The sequence below is a fragment of the Aptenodytes patagonicus genome, chromosome 1 (genome assembly GCF_965638725.1).
Source record: "Aptenodytes patagonicus chromosome 1, bAptPat1.pri.cur, whole genome shotgun sequence".
NCBI classification, from domain to species: Eukaryota; Metazoa; Chordata; class Aves; order Sphenisciformes; family Spheniscidae; genus Aptenodytes; species Aptenodytes patagonicus.
In genome coordinates this window covers 58233923-58252810 of record NC_134949.1, presented here as the reverse complement: position 1 = coordinate 58252810, position 18888 = coordinate 58233923, and the positions used below count along the sequence as shown (strand labels likewise).

Genomic DNA, 18888 nt, shown 5'->3' with positions numbered 1-18888 from the left:
GTGCTGCCTACTGTAGCAGGGGCCCGGGGGCACGTCCTGAGGCACAGCTGAGCGCCCTTGTTCTCAGGCATCCTATCAGGAGAGCTGCGCAAGGCAAGCCGGCTGCACTGCACGGATCAGAGGGGCAGCATAGCAACAGATTATTAAAAAAAAAGCGCTATCCAGATTAACCTTTAATCCAACCAACACATGCATGCGAAAGGACAAGCCATTATGAGTTTCTAGTGCCAGCCAGCCTCTGCAGCATTGGCAGGGGTAGGAAGAAACAATCTCCGGAGTAGGTTTTCCCGTACCTCTGCACTGCAGTTTCTTACAACTTCACCTCACTCACTAGCTGCTGCCAGAACGTTAGCGGCTGGCTGGAGTCCTGCTCCGATGCCATCACTCAAATCCAGCCTGCCTGGCTCAGGGCAAGCAGGCTGATTGCGCTTTGGTAACACAGGCAAGACATAACCATGCTGCCTTGAGCCACGACCGACTCAGGAAACACACCCCACCCCCCTCCGCTTTTGCTCCGCGTGCTTTTGTGATTGACGTCATAGCTGCGTTCGGATGCAGGGCTCACCCCCACATTACATCTACTAAAGACACCTCACACAGCCCCATTCACTTCCTGAGGTGCCTCGATCCCCTCCACAGAGGATGGAGGGGCACCCACCTTGAGGGAGCAAGTCAGAAACCAAAGTGGCCTAAATGATACTGTGGGATTCTCTCCACGGAGTATCAGCAGTCCCAGGATTTGGGCTCCTCGGCGAAGCCCTGCGTTACCTGCAGTGAATCAGGGGACGAACTCGACCCAGGAGCTGCTGTGCTCCCGGGGAACTCCTTGGAAGCCCTGCAGGCCAACCCACTGGAGGCTTTGGCTTGGAGGAGAGCAGGCTTCCCCGCTGGCAACCAGTGCGGAGCGTGTTCGGCAGCCCAGGCCTCGCCTCAGATTTTCTCCGTTCCCACAAGAGACGCGGGATATGGGGCACACCAGCACTCTCCTACAGATGGTGCCGGCAGAGCTGTCCTGGCACTGCGGCATTGTGCAAGGACGTCAAGAACTCCCTAAACCCAGAGCAGCAGTCACCCTGCCATCAGCATTCTCCTCTTCAAATTCTAATCCATCAAAGATCAACCGTCCCAGGTCACCTCTGTACAGCTCTAGCTTACCCAGTGGGTTAAAAATTAATAAAAACCTAACCTCCTCGAATCAAAGTAATGAGTAATGTCAGAAACAGCCTTTTGCAGGCTCCATTCTTCATTGATCCTTCTTTACTGATCTTTATTATGCACGCACACACATGTTTTCCATTCTTTTTCCAGCCACACTGCATGTTTATACCAACAGAAGTGACTGGCGGAAAATAATTCAGCTGTAGAATAAAGCTAGGCGAGGTAAATGACCACACAAACAGACCAATAGGTAAATGTCAGTTCTCATATTTAATATTTTAATAATTTTGTTTGCAACATTTACCACATAAATCATCTAAATAAATAGATGCTGTACAGTCTCTTATCCATATCAGTACAAAAATAAAACCACACTTTGTGTCAAATTATATTTGAGCCTTCCCTCCCTTTGCTATTACAATCTCCTTTTACAGCACATACTCGCTCAGAAAAGGCATTATACTCCGATTGGTTTGTTTGGAATTGGTTTACTCCCTATTTCCCCCCCTCCCCAAATACATTCAATTAGTCTGTACAAAAGCTAGAAGCTCATTCTGTGCAAAAGGAAGCTTTCTGTGTGCAAAGACTCAGATACTCTAGCGTGCCGACAGGAACAACAGCAACAACTGAAGAGACGAGAACAAAAATAATTGGGGACCCTCCCTTCTAACTGACCCCATCCCCCATCTCCCCCCCCAACAGAAGGGAAGCATACCAAATTAGACGAGTCAGTCTGCAAAAGAGTCCAAACGATGTGCGTACGCTGAGGAAAAAGGTTGGTGCTGAAAACCCAGTGAGAGAACTGGGGTTCCCCCAGCTGTAGAGCTTGCTAGGTGAGGAAAAATGATTCTCTCATCTTAGCCTGCTCAAAAGGTTCTTAAGATATGCAGAACGAAAGCTTCATCTAAATGATTTTAGTTCTTTTGTTGCCGTTCTGTTGGAGATGAGGTGAGGAAACGGCCTCTGGAAAAATCCAGCAGCTACTGAAGACAGCTCCTGGTTCACCCTCCCTTCCTCTCCCCACTCCCTGTAGGACAGATGTCTCCCCGTTACTCAACTAAGCTAATAAGGTGCAATTTTTCAGACAGGAAACTCTATAAAGATGTCTCCAGAGCTGGAAGAAGTGATCATAGTTCCAGACTAGGACCACTCAAACTGAAACTCAACTTCATTTTTCCCTTTCCTCAGACAAAGGAGGCGGGGAGGGAGGAAGCCAACCTGCACCCTGAAGGTGAGCGAGGGACTTCGCAGGTCTCCTCTCCTCCCTTAGGGAGCCCTCCTTTACTTGGCGCGGTGGAGCACACTCCCCCTTCAGCCATGGGAGGGAGGCAAAGGGCTGGGTGGCAGCTCTGGAAAAATGATAAGGAGCAGCCAGCGGCCTGAAACAGATACATCTTTTGCTTTTCAAATGCCACTTTTATACAGACGATAAGGAGTACTTAGCACTCCTAGTGCTTTGCATTTCCAAAGTGCTTCAAAACGTACTTCAGATTTAAAAGCAAAAAAAAGCTGCTTAACATTTTGACAGATTTGCAAAAAAGCTTCTTTGTGCTGACACTACATTTTCTGGTTAAAAAATAATAATAATAAAAAAGGCTTTCTGCCTCCTCCAAAATCCCCCTCCCGGTCAAAACTCTGCTACCCCAGTAACAGATAAGCTGTGATAGAGGTTCCGAAGAGTCTTGCGAGCTCTCCCTTTCAACGTCCGACTGGCACTCTCAGGCAAGAACCCCTAGCATCTTTACAGAGCAGCCCACAGCAGATGGAAGCAACCTCAGCAGGAAAGCTTCTGCCCCATCCCAACTTGGTGGCAATCCATCTCCCCCCATCAGCCATTACGTGCTCCCGCTGAGCTCTGCTCCTCTCTACAATTCCCAGTTAACTAGGGATCATCTCCCACCTGCTCCCTGCTAAGCCACTGCACTTTAAGAAATTAAGGGTGCAAGGGAAAGAGAGGTGGAAGAGAAAAAGGGGTCATCACTCCAGGAAGTGCTTGTTACAGGAAAGGATTTGAAGGGTCTGAATTCAATTTTAAGTGATTGCTTCTCTTCCCTTCCAGTTGTCCTGGGACTGTTTTGTAGGCCTTCCCATCTTGACCAGCTGCTTGGGTGGAATCCAGGTGGTTCGACACCCAGAAGGTTCATGCTTTCTCTGCACGGATGGTAAGTTCAGCAGGCAGAGGACAGTATGGTCTCTTGATCATAAGCTATTGTCTCAAAACAAGTTTACCATGCCCTTGGGGAAAACTGTTTTATGACAAGCAGGGCAAAAGCGACATGTTCCCTTTACCTGTATGTGCTAATGCTATACATTCCCATGTAGAAGTTACCCTACGCAAGGTGTTAACATACACATCTCCCTTGCTTTCCCAAATGGTAAAAGACAGATACATAAATGCAGCACTGACCATCTCCTCTCCACAGGGCCCGCTCAGAACTCTGAGGGGCGTCCACCCACTGCTGCAAGGGATCAGCTTCACTACAAGTTCTTTGCACTTCTAACATGCCTTCTCTCTCAACTGCCAGCTCACCCAAAGGCCTGTCCTTAACCACCTAGCAAGAGCAACACTGAGGCAACTCCCTCCTTTCCTTCCCTGACAAGCAGCTGCCCCTACTGTTTTCCTAGAAAGGCCCACTTGCCCTCTTCTTCCTAGGCTGCAGGTAAGCAAGGGAGGAACAGAGGACGGGTGGATACCAATTAGCTTTAGAAAAGGAGGTTTTTGCACTTTCTCTACTTCAGAAAGCACAAACTTAAAGCTTGAGAGGAAAGGAGGGGGTGGAGGGGTGGTGGTAGATTTAGCTTTGCTCAAATACATGGATGTGGCTGAGAGCACTCACTGCTGTCTTCCGCACTCTGGCCTCTGTTGTGGCTACCACCGAGGGTCTTGCATGAGCTACCCTGCCTATTTTTTGACCTGTGCGAGGCCTCCCTTCTCTATTCCAGTGAAACCATCAAACAGCACTAGCTGGCGTACAGCAGGAAACAGTACTGGGGCCAAGGGCCCCCTGTGAGGTGAACAAACAATTTTATACATTCAGCCACAAAACACCAGAAGAACAATTCTGGACAGTTTCACAACACTAACAACAAAAAAAAGCCATTCATTTCTCCATAAGCTTCTTTCTGTCTGAGGCTCTGACATAAGCAAGGGTCAATTCGCTAACAAATTTGGGCTTATTTTGGCAAACGGAACTGCTTTTGGGTGTTCTCACAATAATATCCTGGCCTTGCTTGAAAAAGGAAAAAAACAAACAAACAAAACCCACCTTGGCCTGACTTCACAAGCAGAAGGGCCCCCAAGCAAATGCAAGACAACAAGGAGCATGCAGGAGCTACGAGGCTACTTAATGCCACTATTTATGTGTTAAAACTTGCTGTTCCAAGGCATCACTTATATATCAGAGCAATAACATCTAGTTTATAACAATCCAGGAACAGAGGCAGTCCTTTACTTTTTTTTTTTTTTTTTTTTTAAACACAGTGTTAACAATAAAGGTTTTCCAATCTCATGAAGCCCCTCAGTTCTGTCATACATACAGCGAGTTCACTGTGAGAAGATCTATGAAATAAACACTTCTGTCCCCCAAACATGGCTGGTAAATTCTCACATGGAAACAGTTCTAAGAATGACTATTAGAACAGTTCTTCTTCGAGAAGTTTGTTTCTTGCATACAGTTCAGTAATTTCCACTGGCTGAAGTTTGTTTTTCTTGTTTACAGCCATGGAGCCAAACGAGGTATGGGAGAGTTAGCCCATTTCTATTCTCGGCTTGTGCTCCAAATAGAATTATTAAACTCAGCTTCAGCTGGATGCTATTCTGGCTCTTCTAATCAAACAGAATGCTTAACGAAGCTCCGAGCACAGCATCTGATTTTCATGATATGTTAGCCCAAGAGGTCCCAATTCAATTTTCAGATTTTGGGTTGAACTGGCAGATGGACAGTATTGGGGAGAAGAGACAAGTAAACCCAGACAACCTCTCTTGCCATCACAAGTAAAACCCCCATACATCTCCACACCTGCAGAAGTGGAATAAAGCTAATTTTAAAGTCCCTGAAGGCCAGTTCTACCAAGGAAGTTTACAACAATATGTCACCAGACAATATGGAACAGAGCCACCTTTTAAAAAGATCAAGAGAAAAATCTTCTCAAAAAGATCTTCAAGACAAGCAAGAATTCACAAATGTCAAAAAAAAGTCCACCCCAACACAGTAACTGCTTAGTTTCCCACCACAAACTCCTCCTCACACACACAAACCAAACCCACGCACATGCAACTTGTTGCATCTTAACCCGATAAGGGTTAACTCCTCGTTGACCTGTACACAAAGCAGCACGGTAGCCAGGTACTTTGTTCAACACTTCGTGTAGCGAGATGATTAGTCACCAGCAGAACAAGCTAGCCTGATCCAAAAAATGATTAAGATATGAAGCTGTGGGTGGATCCTCTTTGAAAGACCACCACAGGTCTTTGAAAACTCCACTGCAAGAGGAAGAAAGGATGTTTAAAGAGAAATGCCAAAACAAAACATTGAGAAGTCTCAGCTGGTGAGTGGAGAGAAAAGCAGAGGATGGAAATCCAGTTTATTAGGACAAGCTCTTTCCTGCCGCAGGATTGGTATTGCTTCTGATGTCAGCCAAAGCCAGGAACCTTAGTAAATAGGAAGCTTTTTTGGTGTATTTGTATACTGAGATGAAGACAGGACAAAGGCAGTAGTAGCTGCATTAGAATAAAGAAACCAGATCCTATAAATGCCATAAAGATTTAGCAGGATGAGCTGGAGTTCAAGCTTCTGCAACCATAACTACCTGACCTTGTACAACCCTCAAGAGCGGACTCAGCTATGTGGTGTGTCCACTGGTCACAACAAAAGAGAGATGCAGGTATTCAGCACATTTGGCAGGTGTCGGGAAGAGGGGGTGTGTGGGTGTGTGACAATGACAACACTGTCTGACCCCACATCCTGCAAAAGAGGGTGCAACTCCAGATACAGAAGCCTCGCTCTGGACACCTACGTTCAACAAACATCCTGAGCCTGTATGCTTACCTCATCAGTCTGCCCTTGCTAGCTATTGCAAGCTTCTTTCCCACTCACTCTTCCTCCCACCACATAATCCCCCCACCAAGCTTCCACTTCTCACTCTCTCAGATTTCTCCATAATAAAACTCCCATGTCACTTCTTTGAGAGACAAAAGGTTAGTCCAGAAATTCAAGATCTTCCCAGTGGTCCTGAAACTGCTGTGACACAGTGGAAGACAGTCCTGCTCAAACAGCTCTGAGATGGGAGAAGAAATCCTAAGTCTACACTGAGCTGCCATATCCTATCTGAGGTAAAAACCTGCTTTTAATAAAAACCATAGGGGCAGTCCAAGCACTTTGGGAAAAGTAGATGTTTGGAGGACCAGAAGCCCCAGAGCTCCCAAATTCTGCAGGCCAGCAGCCAAGCCCTTCAAAGGAACACATTGAGGATTTCCACAGGTGTCCTCACCTCAAAGCTCAGAAGGCTCGTACCTTCATTTAGAATAAATACAGCAGATAAGAGATGCTTCAGGTGGGGTGGGGAGAGGAAACAAAGGATTTAAGGACAGTAATCATGACAGTAGCCAATGTTACCCTGCAGCACTCTGTCCTGCAGTTCTCACCTTAGACTCTAGCTTACTTTTCTTGCTTTCCATAGGAAAAGGTCTATAGTTAAAAATTTAAGTTATTTAAATAAAATTTGCCTTTAAAAAAATGGAAGAGAACATGCATGTGCAAGAACAGATGCTATGCTAAACTACCAACTCAAAATGCAGCAATTCTTCAAAAACCTCGAAGTGTCACAGGCAGTCCAGCACAAGGCATTTTTAAGTGCAAGATCAGGCAGGGTCTATTGAAATGCAGACCGCTTTCCTTGGCAAAGATTTTTAAGCCTTCCAAGGGGAAGTTCCCATCAGTAAAGTAGTACAGGATCACAGATACTGTGAGGAGACTGGAGTCACAGAGGAGTATTACTCAGGCAGTACAATCCAAGAATTCTCATTGCTAAGAATTAAGAATTTTTTTCCCCTCTTCAAATCTAATACATGCCTTCCCCACGTTTTTTACCTTGGATCTCTCAATGGGATCCAAGAACAGAATTTGCTGCTAATCAAGGTCCATTTCTAGCTCAGTTCTGTCCAATTCCTGTGTCCTGGGCCTCTGCCAGTATCTTGGATAACTTTGCAGTGCCAGGCAATGCTTCGGTTGTCCTATTAGCCCCTCCTCCCAGGGGAGAGGAGTCAGTTTTCAACCAACTTATTACCGCAGATTCAGGGCAGCATTTGTTATTAATACTGAATTTGGCAAAGGGTAAGAACACCCCACTTTCCATAACGCATTCCTCACACAGCAGAGCTAAGCCTGGAAATCCTGTTTAGCATATACAGAATGGTATGTCTTGACTGTGCTGGGTTTCTGAGCTTTTAATGAAGGCAAATTGAATTTACATCGCCAATCTAGATTTCAGAGATGCATTTCAGTCTTTCCGCATGATCAACAATCAAAGGGAGAAACCTCTGCTGTCTATACGGACCTGTGCTGCAAAGACGGACTTACCACAGACAGGCAAATACGGTTCTGAAGTCCTGACAGCAGGCCACAGGGGAAAACAGCACTGGAGAGAAAGTCTTAACAGGCTGGAGTTATCCACACAGGTAGGATCCATCGCCTCTCACTGCTGCAGGAAGAGAGGGAGGAGGAAGGTGGGAAGAGCAATGCACAGAGAAGTATCTTTATCCAAGGGATATCAATTGCAGAACAAGGCGGCAAGCTAGAGATCCAGCTCTCTTTCCACCTCCACATGCCCTCTCCCCACAAATGCAGCTGCCGCCACTTAACAGGATAAAAGGCGAATTGTTCAGCTTGCTGCTTTCACATCTAGGAGGGGAGTCTTTGCCAGGGAAAGGGCTGTCAGTTTTTCAGATGGACAAAGCAATGACAAACACACACCCCCCACACTGCTCTTTTTTGCGTATCTGAAAGGGGAAAAAGGAGAAGAAAAAAAAAAAAAGGTCTCTGTAAACATTTTAAGAGGAGACATTTTTGATTTTTTTTTCTGAAGGGATAAAATAAGCCTTCCCTAGCCCCACCCTAAAAGCACTGGTTTTGGGGAGCACTGAAAACGGAGATTCAGAACTGCGCACTCCGGTCTCGGAAGAAGCCCTCAGCCACTTGTGCTTCTCTGAAAGTGACGGTAATGGAGTTTGCCGTGATGTCCGTCACTGTCACTTCGCTGGGGGGCACAGTGGGAATCCAAGGGAGACTGCCATCCACATCTGCTGCAGAAGGAGAGGCGGATAAGAGCATGTTAGAGAGAGAGGGTGAGGGAGAAGGAAGGAGGAAGAAGAGAGGGAAGGGAAGAATGGAAAAGGGGCCTCCTTTCTGACAAATGGTGGGTGAAATCAGCCTGTACTGGGTCTGCACATACAAGGCAAGAAAGAGCACGGGCAAGCCCTCCCCTCAGAGGCTAAGGGAAAATGGAGGATCACTGCAGGATATAATGGGAAAAGGAAAGAGTAGCAAAGGTGTCCAGATGCACACCAGCATCGGAGCAGCCTACACAGAGGTCAAAAGACCCTGTAACACCACCCAGCTCATCTAACCATCCACAATTCCCTGATACCTCTCACCCCATCTCAGCCCCTAATTTGGCTCTGTGTCAGCAAAGCTCACTCACCCAGGTGTGAGCTCATCTGCTTGTAAATGTCCTACCCTGCTGAAAAGTCAAAAAATCACAAACTCTTATACATGCTCTTCAGATACTCCTATGGGAGTCAAAGGGTTCCAAAATGGAGGGTCTTCCTTGTACTGCACCTGCAACACAGCCTGGGTGCTATTCTCTCAAAAATCCATCAATACTGCTTCATGGAGAGGCTGCTTCCCCTTTCTCATATCCTTCCTTTGCTCTCTGATAGCTCCATACAAGAAACGCAAGCATCCCTGTACTTTCTCACTGTAAGGATAATTATCAGTCCCTCCATCACCCAAAGCCTCACTTCTCCCCAGCCCCTAGAGACAGCCACAAAAATACAGAGAGAGAGGAAGGAAAACATACCGCCTCCCTGTCACTATACCTGTACTATATACCTTGTTGTCTCAACCTGGGCAAGGAACAAGGGCCCCTTAAGAGTGTATTTCCCAGCTTCTGTCTCAAATATCTGGGGTGCCTACTTTCACCCCAGGAAAAGTCAAATCCCCCCTAACAATAACTGGAATTCCATGCAGCCCGTGTGTCAAGGGGAGAACGAAAACATTTCTGTAGGGCTGTTCACTCTTCCAATCCCCAAGTGCTTTAGAGCCCAGCACTTCTAGGCGGGAACAGCCCCACACATTTGCCCATTGCCAGGATGCAACACTGGGTTCCTCTGTGCTAGCCTCGTTGCTGCCCCTCTGGATTTTGGGCACTGTTTGAGTCCCTCTCAGAAAGGAGGGGATAGCGTTGATTCTCAGAACACAGCCCTCTTCCCCCAAATCCCGCCTAATCCAGACTGGCTAACAGCCACTCCTAGCAAGGAGTGACAGGATTCCCTTAGCTACTACAAGCAGCACAAGCCCTGGTTTTCCACTCCTCAGGAAAGCTATGCCTTCAGAAGCTGTAATAATGCAGGGATAGAGTTTCCCTGGTAACTCAGAGCGACACGCACATCCCACAGCCCTCCTGCACAAGATGCTGGTATCCCTCCTCAAAATGCCAAAAGTGCTTGGACGTCTCCCGTGCCTACACTCATGCTGCGTACTCAGTGGGATCAGGAAGGAGTTACCATCCTCACTTCATGTCTCTCATCCCCCTCTCACATAGCTCTATAGCAAGACTTCAGAGAGAACGTGGGGTGTGGGGAGGAAAGGAAAGGAGGGGGCAGAGGAACGTGCTGTGGGTTCCTAGTGGCATTCCTGTACGCTCCTCAGAGCAGCACTATGAGAGGAGTGCTGGTGTCCAAGCTTGTCCACTGCCAGCCGAGCTCCTTGTAGCAGAGCAGCAGGCTGAACACATGCAGGTATGTGGACAGAGGCAGAGTTCATCACTGTCACACCTGCATGTCAGCTCTGCTGGGAGAAAACTAGAAGAGGGGAGTAACTTGCAGTATCTTCCACATGTTTTCTAACACTGGGAGGGGCGTCACTGATATGAGACTACAGAGAGGCAACAGCACCAAAAAAGCAGATTATGACGTGCTGTTCATCCAAACAAGAAAGTAACTTGCAGACAAAAGGGCCACAATGTGAGCCAGCAAGAGCTGCTCTGAGGACCTGACCTAAACCACAATCCCAGGATGAGGCAAGCAAGGAGGAAGCATGCAGAGCATCCTTCACATGCCCCAGAACTTCACAGCCAAGGGGTGTCTGGCCTTACCTTCTTTGCTGGTGTGCTCCATGGCCTCCCAGTCCTCAGGGCCCTGCCTGGCCTCCAGGCCCACTGCATCATTCAGGAAGAACTCACGCCTGCAGTTTCGGCTCTCCAGGCTCGCCATGCGGGGGAACTTCTTCCTTGACAGTCGCAGGTACTTCTGGTTTTTGCGTTGCTTCCGGAGAGAGAATGGCAGGACCGCTCCCCCAGTCTTCTCTGAGAACTCTGCCTGCCCTGGCTTGGCCCCTGGCAGGCTACTGTCTCCTCCTCCAAACCTCCGTGCAAGAGAGAAACAGAGCTTCTCCTTTCCCTTGTGGGCACTCCTCAAGTCCATGCCATACAGCCGCTGCCAAGACATCAACGCAGCACAGGTCAGAGCAGAAATCTGATAATACAGTCAGGGGTCCCACCTGGGAGCCAGGAAACTATTCTTTGTTCAGTCCCTGAACATCTAGATGAGCTAGGATAAGTTGTGCTGCTTCTACAACACTGTTTGTCTCACCTCTTCAACTGCCATCTAAGCTCTTCCTAATATGTGCTTCCTAGGATTGGCTGCTTTGCTTGGCAACAGTCAAAGCGTGCTGGAACTCCACTTCCAACCAGCGGCTACCTTTAACATGATGGAAAGTCCAAGCCCAACATGAAATTAAAAGAGCACGCAAACCAGGTAACCTGCAACCACCCAAGCCCAAAGTTTATAAAATCCTAGTTCAAAGAGCAAGAACTGTTGTTGGTTTGGTTTTTTTGTTTTGCTTTTTTAAAGACAAGTTAGCCAGCTCTTCAGCTAACAGGTTACAACTATCTGCCTACCCACTGATTTCATGTTGTTGTGATAGCTTGTTACCTCCAATTTTGTCCATGCAACAGCAAACGGACAGTTTCCACCTCCCTGTGAGCAGAGGAGCAGCACAGCAGCTAATGAGTTAGAAATACACAGAAGAGCAAGAGGCTACCTGCAGTAGGAGGCGCTTTGGTTTGGGGCCTCTTTTCCTGTACCCCGATGCACGGTCTCTCTCTTCCCTGTGAAAGAGGAACACAAATCAAACTGAATACTAAATACCACAGCATGAAGCTTAGTCGGGACTTCTACCTTTCGCAGCACAGCTCCCTCATTTCTTTCATTAAAACCCAATGGTGACCAGTGTGGACTTGGAAAACATCCCAGAATTGCTTCTTGTAGGAGTGAAAGCCTTGCAATAAGGGAATTTCTCTGATTCAGCTGATCAAGGATGGGTTAGAGGAACTTACCACCTCGCATCACTCCAGTCCAGCCCTGGACCTGATTAAAACCTGAGACTGACTGCTCTTTGGCTCAATGCTGCTTGTTCTTGGCCTCATTTCCTGAACAGTGCCAATCAGAGCTGCTTTAACCCTGCCTTGTCCGCCTCAGCCAACACCAGGATACAGAGATCAAGCCGGATTCGTTGCTATACATCTCATCTTTGATTGAAGTAGGGACAACAGGGGCACTTTATGCACACTACGAAATAAAGACACTATTTCCTTTTCCGGTGTCTGGGGAGAGAAAGAACATGCGCCCTTACTTTTCTTCATAAGCCACTACCAGGCGAGGGTCCAAGATATGATCCTCTGGCTCCCATGTGCTGTATCTGAAGAAAAACGTAAGGAATATAAAGTAAACAATACTTTAATGAAACATTCCCTCTGCAGGCCTGCTACCAGTGTGCTCCAGCCCTGGATACTGTCTTCACAAGTGTCAGTGGGGCCTGCCACAACATTGCGAGAGCTCTGAGGAATCCCAGCCATTCCCTCCCCAACTTCCCGCAGACACCACCTCTCCTTCCCAAAACAGGCAGGGCCAAGTGTCAAGCAGCTCTTTGTAGAACAGGGAAGGCTTTCCTCCCCAGGGCCCCCTCCACGCTGTTTGCAAAGCCTGCGCAGGCACTTGCAAACTGATTTTAAGTCAATGCCTAAACAGGTCTCATCTGCAGCACTCCCTCAAATCCAACAAACCCCATGGAACAATGAGACGTGATTTGATACAGCTTTCTGAAAAATAGGTCTCTCTTAATTTAGAGTGCTCAAAGAGTAAGTATGCTTTCTCACCTGCATTATTAATTACCTCTAATCACTGGAGCTGAAAGTATTCATTTAAGAAGAGTTTAATTTTTCTCCACTGATGCCATTCGACTAAACATGTTTAGACCTGGGCCCTGAGGCAAGTTGATGGCGACTTTCCAACTATTCCTCCTCTTGCTCAACTCCCCCTGCAGGTTATTTCTATCTAGCAGAGGTCATCAGTATTTCTGTATCAGCGCAGGAGGAACCCATCTGCATTGTGGTCAGGGCTACCAAAACTACTCAAAATAAGCTTGATGCTCTGAAAGTAGCCTGTGAACAGTGTCACTCAGTGCCCCATCTCCCTCCTCAATTGCCAGACAGCTGTGACAAGAGTCAGATGCTCAGGAAAGGACTGAAACCACCCAGCAGGCCATGCCAAAAACAGTTCCCAAGGGGCACAGCTGCACTTAATACCAGGGAGAAGCAGCCAAAAACTCCCATTGTGGAAGGTGAAAGGATCACAAGGTGGTCCTCATGGCGTGTTTGCTTCTAAGGGGTCATGTTTGCCCAGAAAAGGTGGGTAGCATGCCTCTACCATACAAACTCAAAGGCAAGAAAGCAAGTCTGAAACGCCAAATGACTCAGAACATTAATTTTCCTGGAATGTGAGGTCCGGGGCCTGGAGGCAGAGTCCCTCCCAGCCCCTGGGGAGGAGGGCCAGAGAGGAGCCACATGCAGGTGGGCAAGGGTGCATTTGTATCAGTGCTTTTAAACAGGGGGAAAGCATTTTAGGATGTTTACATTTCTGGATGAAGTACAAACTGCACATGAGGGCACGTGATACATGCATATATGTACACAGGGGAGGTGGTTTGGGAATGGTTTTCCCTTTCATCTCTCCATTAGACAGAAGAAAGGTACTGAAATATAGGAACATTCCTGAAGAATGGTTCTAGACATGAAAGTACAATTCTTTTACAAAAGGGAGAAACAAAAATATGAAATTTAGATATCCCAAGGTGCACTGTACATCAGAGAGTTAAAAACAGACATGTCTTCATAACCAGCTGATCCCTCCCTCCCTGCTTTGCTCAAGCCTCCTGCAGCAACCTGACTGTGAGCTGTCAAAGCCAAGATGCTGTTTGAACAGAGGAAGGTTTCCTCCCAGCTGCAGGGATTCTGGCACTCATTCTACAAATTTAAGAAAAATAATAACACAAGGGGGGAAAAAAGACATCGGATCGCTTTTCATGGGCAAGAGAAGAAAGGGGATTTGCTTTTAAAAAAAACCTGGTGGGTGTTGCCTTTTTCTCTGCAGCTCAGTTTCTGGCTTCGCTGCAGTGGCAAAACACTGCATATAAAAAAAAACATGGTTCAGTTTGCCACGCGCGCGCGCACACACACACGCGCACAGAGCTATATATACGGGTACACACAGCCCGGGCTGCAGCAGAACTGCAGAGAGCAGGCACTCTGGAAAACATAGATCATATGATCTTCCTTCCCCCTCCTTCTACTCCTCCTCTTCCCCCTCCCCTCTCAACTCCAACACAAGTTGTAAACAAGCTTGTAGCTAGAATCAGATTGTAACTCCTCCATTCCCTGACTCCAGCAGTACAATCCAGAAATCTGAGGTGCAGGGCATTAATAAGAATTTCTTATTAAAAAGAAAAAAAAAAGTGAAATATCAATTACATGGGAAAGCAGCAAACTACTGACCTATCCTTATTCCCTTCTATGAAGCCTCCAATGGGGAATGATGGGATAACTGGTACAGAGATTACAAAGAGCAATGTGACAAAGTTGGGGAGAGGAATGAAGAGAAATACAACATGGGATGAGAAAATGGAATACACTGGAGTTTGGGGGAAGAGGGAAGGTGTTTGGACATGTCACAGCATCAAAAGAAGGGAACCCTGACATCCCTTTGCTCCCTGGGCAGAAGGCTGTGCTTTACATTCCCAAAAGAGAGTTTTTGGCTCCCCCAGAGTTCCAAGGCACAGGGCAAGGAAAGGCAGCAGTAAGAATAAGGGCTGCTCTGTCCAAGGAAACATTACGCCATGCCTCAGCCCACCTTCTTGGCAAGTGACTTTACAAGAGAAGGACCTCAATGCGTTTGTTGAAAGGAGAATGGGATAAACATCAGTATTCTGGCCAAAAGGGGATGGCGCCTCACAGACTACAAATACATTTTCCAACCTCTACCAACGATTAAATTAGGCTTGGCTACTTAGAAGGCTGAAGCAGTCCAAGAACTGACCCACACTATATGGCAACTGGTGCTCAACAAGTGCACAAGGTTACACTTTGACAGCAGAACTTAGAGTCAAGAACAAAGTCACCCTTTCCCACCGCCACCAGAGAGGGGAAGCTGCTTATATTCACACATGCCCTATAAGCACACGGATTAGGCATGAGGATCAGGCACACAGGAACATATTTCAACTTCTTGGACACCAGGTACAATCTGTCAGGACCATCCTAGCGGGCCCCGCTTTGCAACTGCAAGGACGAACCCATAAAAGCAGCCCCCTTTGCTTAGCAATGTGCAGTGCAACTGCATGTGTAATGTAGTTGTACCCACGCATTGTGTATATACACACACACAGTTACAAACAGAAAAGCAAAGACAGGGCCCCATATGGGTTGGCCTGGAGGCTGTTCTACTAGACTGCTAGCTAACATAGTAATATTCTCCAGATACCTAATCCTTTTAATCTCAAAGCATTTTACAGACTGTTTAGGCACAGAACAATCAATTCTTCAGAGGCAGCTGCATTTTAATAAGAGAAGTGTCTGTAAACGGTGCACAGCAATGCTGCAAAAAGATTTTTTTTTTTCCTTTTTGCAACATAGCAACCAAAGCAAAAGCAGAAAAGGTACTCAAAAGAACAGAAGGTTTCGGACAAGGAAATGAAGGCATGGCGGTAATTTTCAAGGGACAAAGATCACCTGCATTTGGCTACAATCAATAAATCTGAAACATGGCCCCTTTCCGTGTGTGAATTGCAGAAGGGAAGCAGTAGGACAACAAGACAAGACCATCAACTTGTTTTCTATTTTAAAAGACTGCATGTAGCACTAAAAATAAAGTAGGGTCCTCTTGGTGCTGACTCAGAAAAGCAGGAGCCATTCCAAGTTCAGAAGAATCAGGGTTCCCTGTTGAACTCGTAATGAATTTGAAAACATTTGTATCTAGAAAGCATCTCAACAGAATATTTCAGTGGTAGCAAAAACCAGTCAGAATAGATTGGCACACAGTTTGTATCCCTCAGCTGCCAGTCCAGAAATAGATTTCGTTTTGGTTTGTGGCTCTTTGTTTTTGTTTATTGTTGTTGGAATGAGGCACAAAAGGTTACCCATTAAGAATGAGATGCTCAGTTGCAGAGATACAGTATAAGCTATTACCGAATATTAAAGAAAAAAAGACAAGTAAAACTTACTTTGGGGGCCATCCTTTCCACTTCACCAGGTATTCTACTTTACCCTAAGGGCAGAAAAAGGAAGAAGAAAACAGGTGACCTCCGCAATCAAATAAGGGCTACAGTAAGAGATGCAACCAATCAACATGACTAAACTCCGCAACTGAAAAGTTCATTTCCCATCACTTTGTTTTCAAAACAAAGCCACTTCCTCATTCAACTACACTTGCTATACCTTTTTCCCCAGAAAATGGGCACGCAGGGGTATTTAAGCCTGCTTGAACTACTGTCAGCTTGGGATCATACCTTTGCAGAAGCCTAGCAGGCAGAACCCCAAAGGCCAACCGGAGAGCAAAACTGCAACCATTCCTGCATTTACAGGCAATCCTACAAGAAGTCAGCACGCATAAACGTGAGAGGGAGATGTATGCCAGGAGCAAGTGTCAGAGGAATTTTTTTTTAAGCAGAGAGAAGAAATGCAATATTTCAGAACCCATAAAGCATCTCTTTGGCATGTTCCCTGCCAGTTGCTCCACGTTTTACTCAAACACTGGTCCATCTATCACAGTCACTCAACCTTTTGACCCAAGCAAACAGCAGCTCACAACTGAAGTTCAGAGTTATCCATTTATTTGTTCACTCTAAGTAGAAGATTTAAAAAGCAAAAAAAGCAATAAAAAAGAAAAAAAAAAAGCAGTGATTGGAAACCATGTTCAAGGGCTCCTGAGGAGTGTGCACAACTATTAAAATCTTTAATATACTGAGAGGCTTGTTAAGCACTTCCCAAAGCATGGCAGAGGCCTTCATGCGTGCAGGATGACCACCCCTCGAAGTGCCACTATTGCAGCTGCAGACACCTTTACACGACAGAACAGCGAGCAAAGCGCTCGGGTGCTCGAGACAGAGAACCAGTTTCATTTTCCTCATGGGGGGCTCATCAGCTTCCCAATGTTTGAAAACACTGCCCTGTAGGGAACTTTCCACCAGAGGATCTCTACACGCTGCGTGCTTATGGGTTAATCCTTGTAACACCCTGTGGGGATGGAGAGCGTTTTCACAGCTGGGGAAACTGAGTCACTAAGCTGGCCGCCAAACCTTTCCAAACCCGCTCTTGATTCGGGGTGTCCGGTTTGTTGTCACCAGCACTGATTTTGCAGAAACCGGCCCCCCCCCCCCCCCCAGCAATGACACACACCACGCACACACCGCCCCCCCCCGGGCTGCCCCAGAACCCCACCCACCGCACGAGCAACTCCCGCCAACACGCGCGTCCCTCGCCCGCCGGCGGGCCCTGCAGGCCCCAGGCAGAGGCAGGTGCCGGTTCCGCCCCCGCCCCGCCGGCAGCGCGAGGCCACACGTTACTCCGCGCGGGGGGGGGGTGGGAGAAGGCAGGGCGGCTACGCGCGCACCCACCACGCCCCCCGCCCGCCGCGCTTGTGCGAGGCGGGTGGGGCGGGGGGTGTCCCGGTGCGCCCCCTCCCCGCCCGGCGGGGCCCGCCCCGCCCCGCCGCAGCCCACCTTCCGCACGCGTTTCTTGCGGATGCTCTCCACCGCGAACACCTGCTCCCCGATGGCCGACAGCTCCATGCAGCGGGCGGGACAGCGGCGCGCTGGCGCCGGCCACCGGCGGCCCCACGACCGGGGAGCCGGCTGTCGCAAGGCGGACGGCGGGCGGGCGGGGTGTGTGTGTGGGGGGCTGCCTCCCGCGGTAGCGGCGGTGACGAGGCTGGCCCGGCGGCGGCCGTTGCCCGCTGGCGGCCGTTACCCGCCGCTCCCCCTCACACGCCCCCTCGCGCGCGGCCGCGCCCCCTCCCCTCCCCCCGCCCCGCTTTAGAACCTGCGCAACGTTTTCCCCGGCGCGCGCGCAAGGGGCGGGGGGGGGAGAGGCGGGGCGGAGAGGCGCGGCGCGGGCGGGAACCGCCTGAGGGGCCGCTGCCGCCTCCCCGCCTCTCAGCCCCCGCTTCCCGCCGCCGCTCCGCCTTCACCCCGCGGTCGGCACCCCGCCTCCCCTCCCCTCCCCTCTCCGGGAGCCAGGCTCCCGCTGGCATCACCGCTTTCCTCACGGAAAGGGCCGTCGGTTTCCAACACCCCGGCGCTTGCGGGGGGGGCGCCGTGAGGAACCTCCGCCCGCCGGCGGCACGATCTCTAGCCGCCGCAAAGCGGTAGTATTTAAGAGTGTTTTCCACAGGAACGGCCCTCAGCGATCGCGTGTCATCGGCGGCGGGTGGGAAACCACCAGGTGACAAAGCGTCGAGGCGGGAGAGGCAGGCGGCGCGGACCGGCGCAGAAGAAATCCGGTGTGGCTCGTTTGACCAGGCACCCGCTTCAGGTGCCTCCTCATGAAGCGCTGAGGGATTTATGGGCATAGCACACATGGTATTTGACAACTTGAAAGAGGCAGGACCTAAGGCCGCCTCTTCAAGGTGGCCAAGGTTTGCTTGGGTGAGGCAGGAGAAAATAGGAACGTAGTGAGCAGGCATTCAGCACGGAGGTGTCCAGGCTCCTCTGTGCACCGATCTGGTACGCAGAAATGTGCTTTTGCTTCCCGACCACTGCGTTAAACAACAGATTATTTTTTTAAAGTCTCCTGGGACGTTTTTTCATCGGAGCAGGGGCTTACTTCTACATGTGTAGCTACCTTTCCTACCACAACTGTGCTCAATTGCTCCTCCGCTGTGACTGCATGTTACTGGATGCTCTTCATATGCAAAGTTTGAGATGGGATGAACCTTACTGTACAAATGGCAAATATCATACAAAAGGAAGTCTACAACGAGAGCAAGTTAATGTTAGTCATTTAGTTTGAAAGCATTCATTTTCACACAACATACCCGATCCATATGTGTGGATGCAGTAACTGGCAGGGTGCTTATTCTTGCTGCAGCCATTTAAGAATTCAAAGTTCATTGTCAGGAATTGT

At 48.5% G+C, this 18888-nt stretch overlaps 1 protein-coding gene across 4 annotated transcripts; it reads right to left on the bottom strand.

The window, feature by feature from the left end:
• Positions 1-1409: 1409 nt before the first annotated feature.
• CBX7 (chromobox 7) lies at positions 1410-17683 on the bottom strand. Of its 4 annotated transcripts, none has more exons than XM_076337586.1 (7): positions 17487-17683; positions 15990-16033; positions 12069-12134; positions 11478-11544; positions 10531-10870; positions 8324-8455; positions 1410-7857 (listed from the first exon to the last, which is right to left on the bottom strand). In XM_076337586.1, the coding sequence occupies exons 1-7, from the start codon at positions 17553-17555 to the stop codon at positions 7823-7825; spliced, it is 753 nt and encodes a 250-aa protein (XP_076193701.1). In that variant the 5' UTR covers positions 17556-17683; the 3' UTR covers positions 1410-7822. The 4 variants fall into 4 exon arrangements, with proteins under 4 accessions (XP_076193701.1, XP_076193694.1, XP_076193713.1 ...); XM_076337579.1 differs by having other exon boundaries at positions 8324-8458; positions 17487-17682; XM_076337598.1 differs by lacking the exon at positions 8324-8455 and having other exon boundaries at positions 17487-17681.
• Positions 17684-18888: the final 1205 nt, after the last annotated feature.

What these genes read in the sequence shown, in the direction of transcription:
- CBX7 (XM_076337579.1), bottom strand. Translation starts at nt 17,555, where the DNA reads ATGGAGCTGTCGGCCATCGGGGAGCAGGTGTTCGCGGTGGAGAGCATC. An exon ending in GCAAGAAACGCGTGCGGAAG is followed by an intron (nt 16,034 to 17,486) that starts GTGGGCTGCGGC and finishes TTCTGCCCTTAG; the next exon opens with GGTAAAGTAGAATACCTGGT. An exon ending in CAAAGCGCCTCCTACTGCAG is followed by an intron (nt 10,871 to 11,477) that starts GTAGCCTCTTGC and finishes ATGTCTTGGCAG; the next exon opens with CGGCTGTATGGCATGGACTT.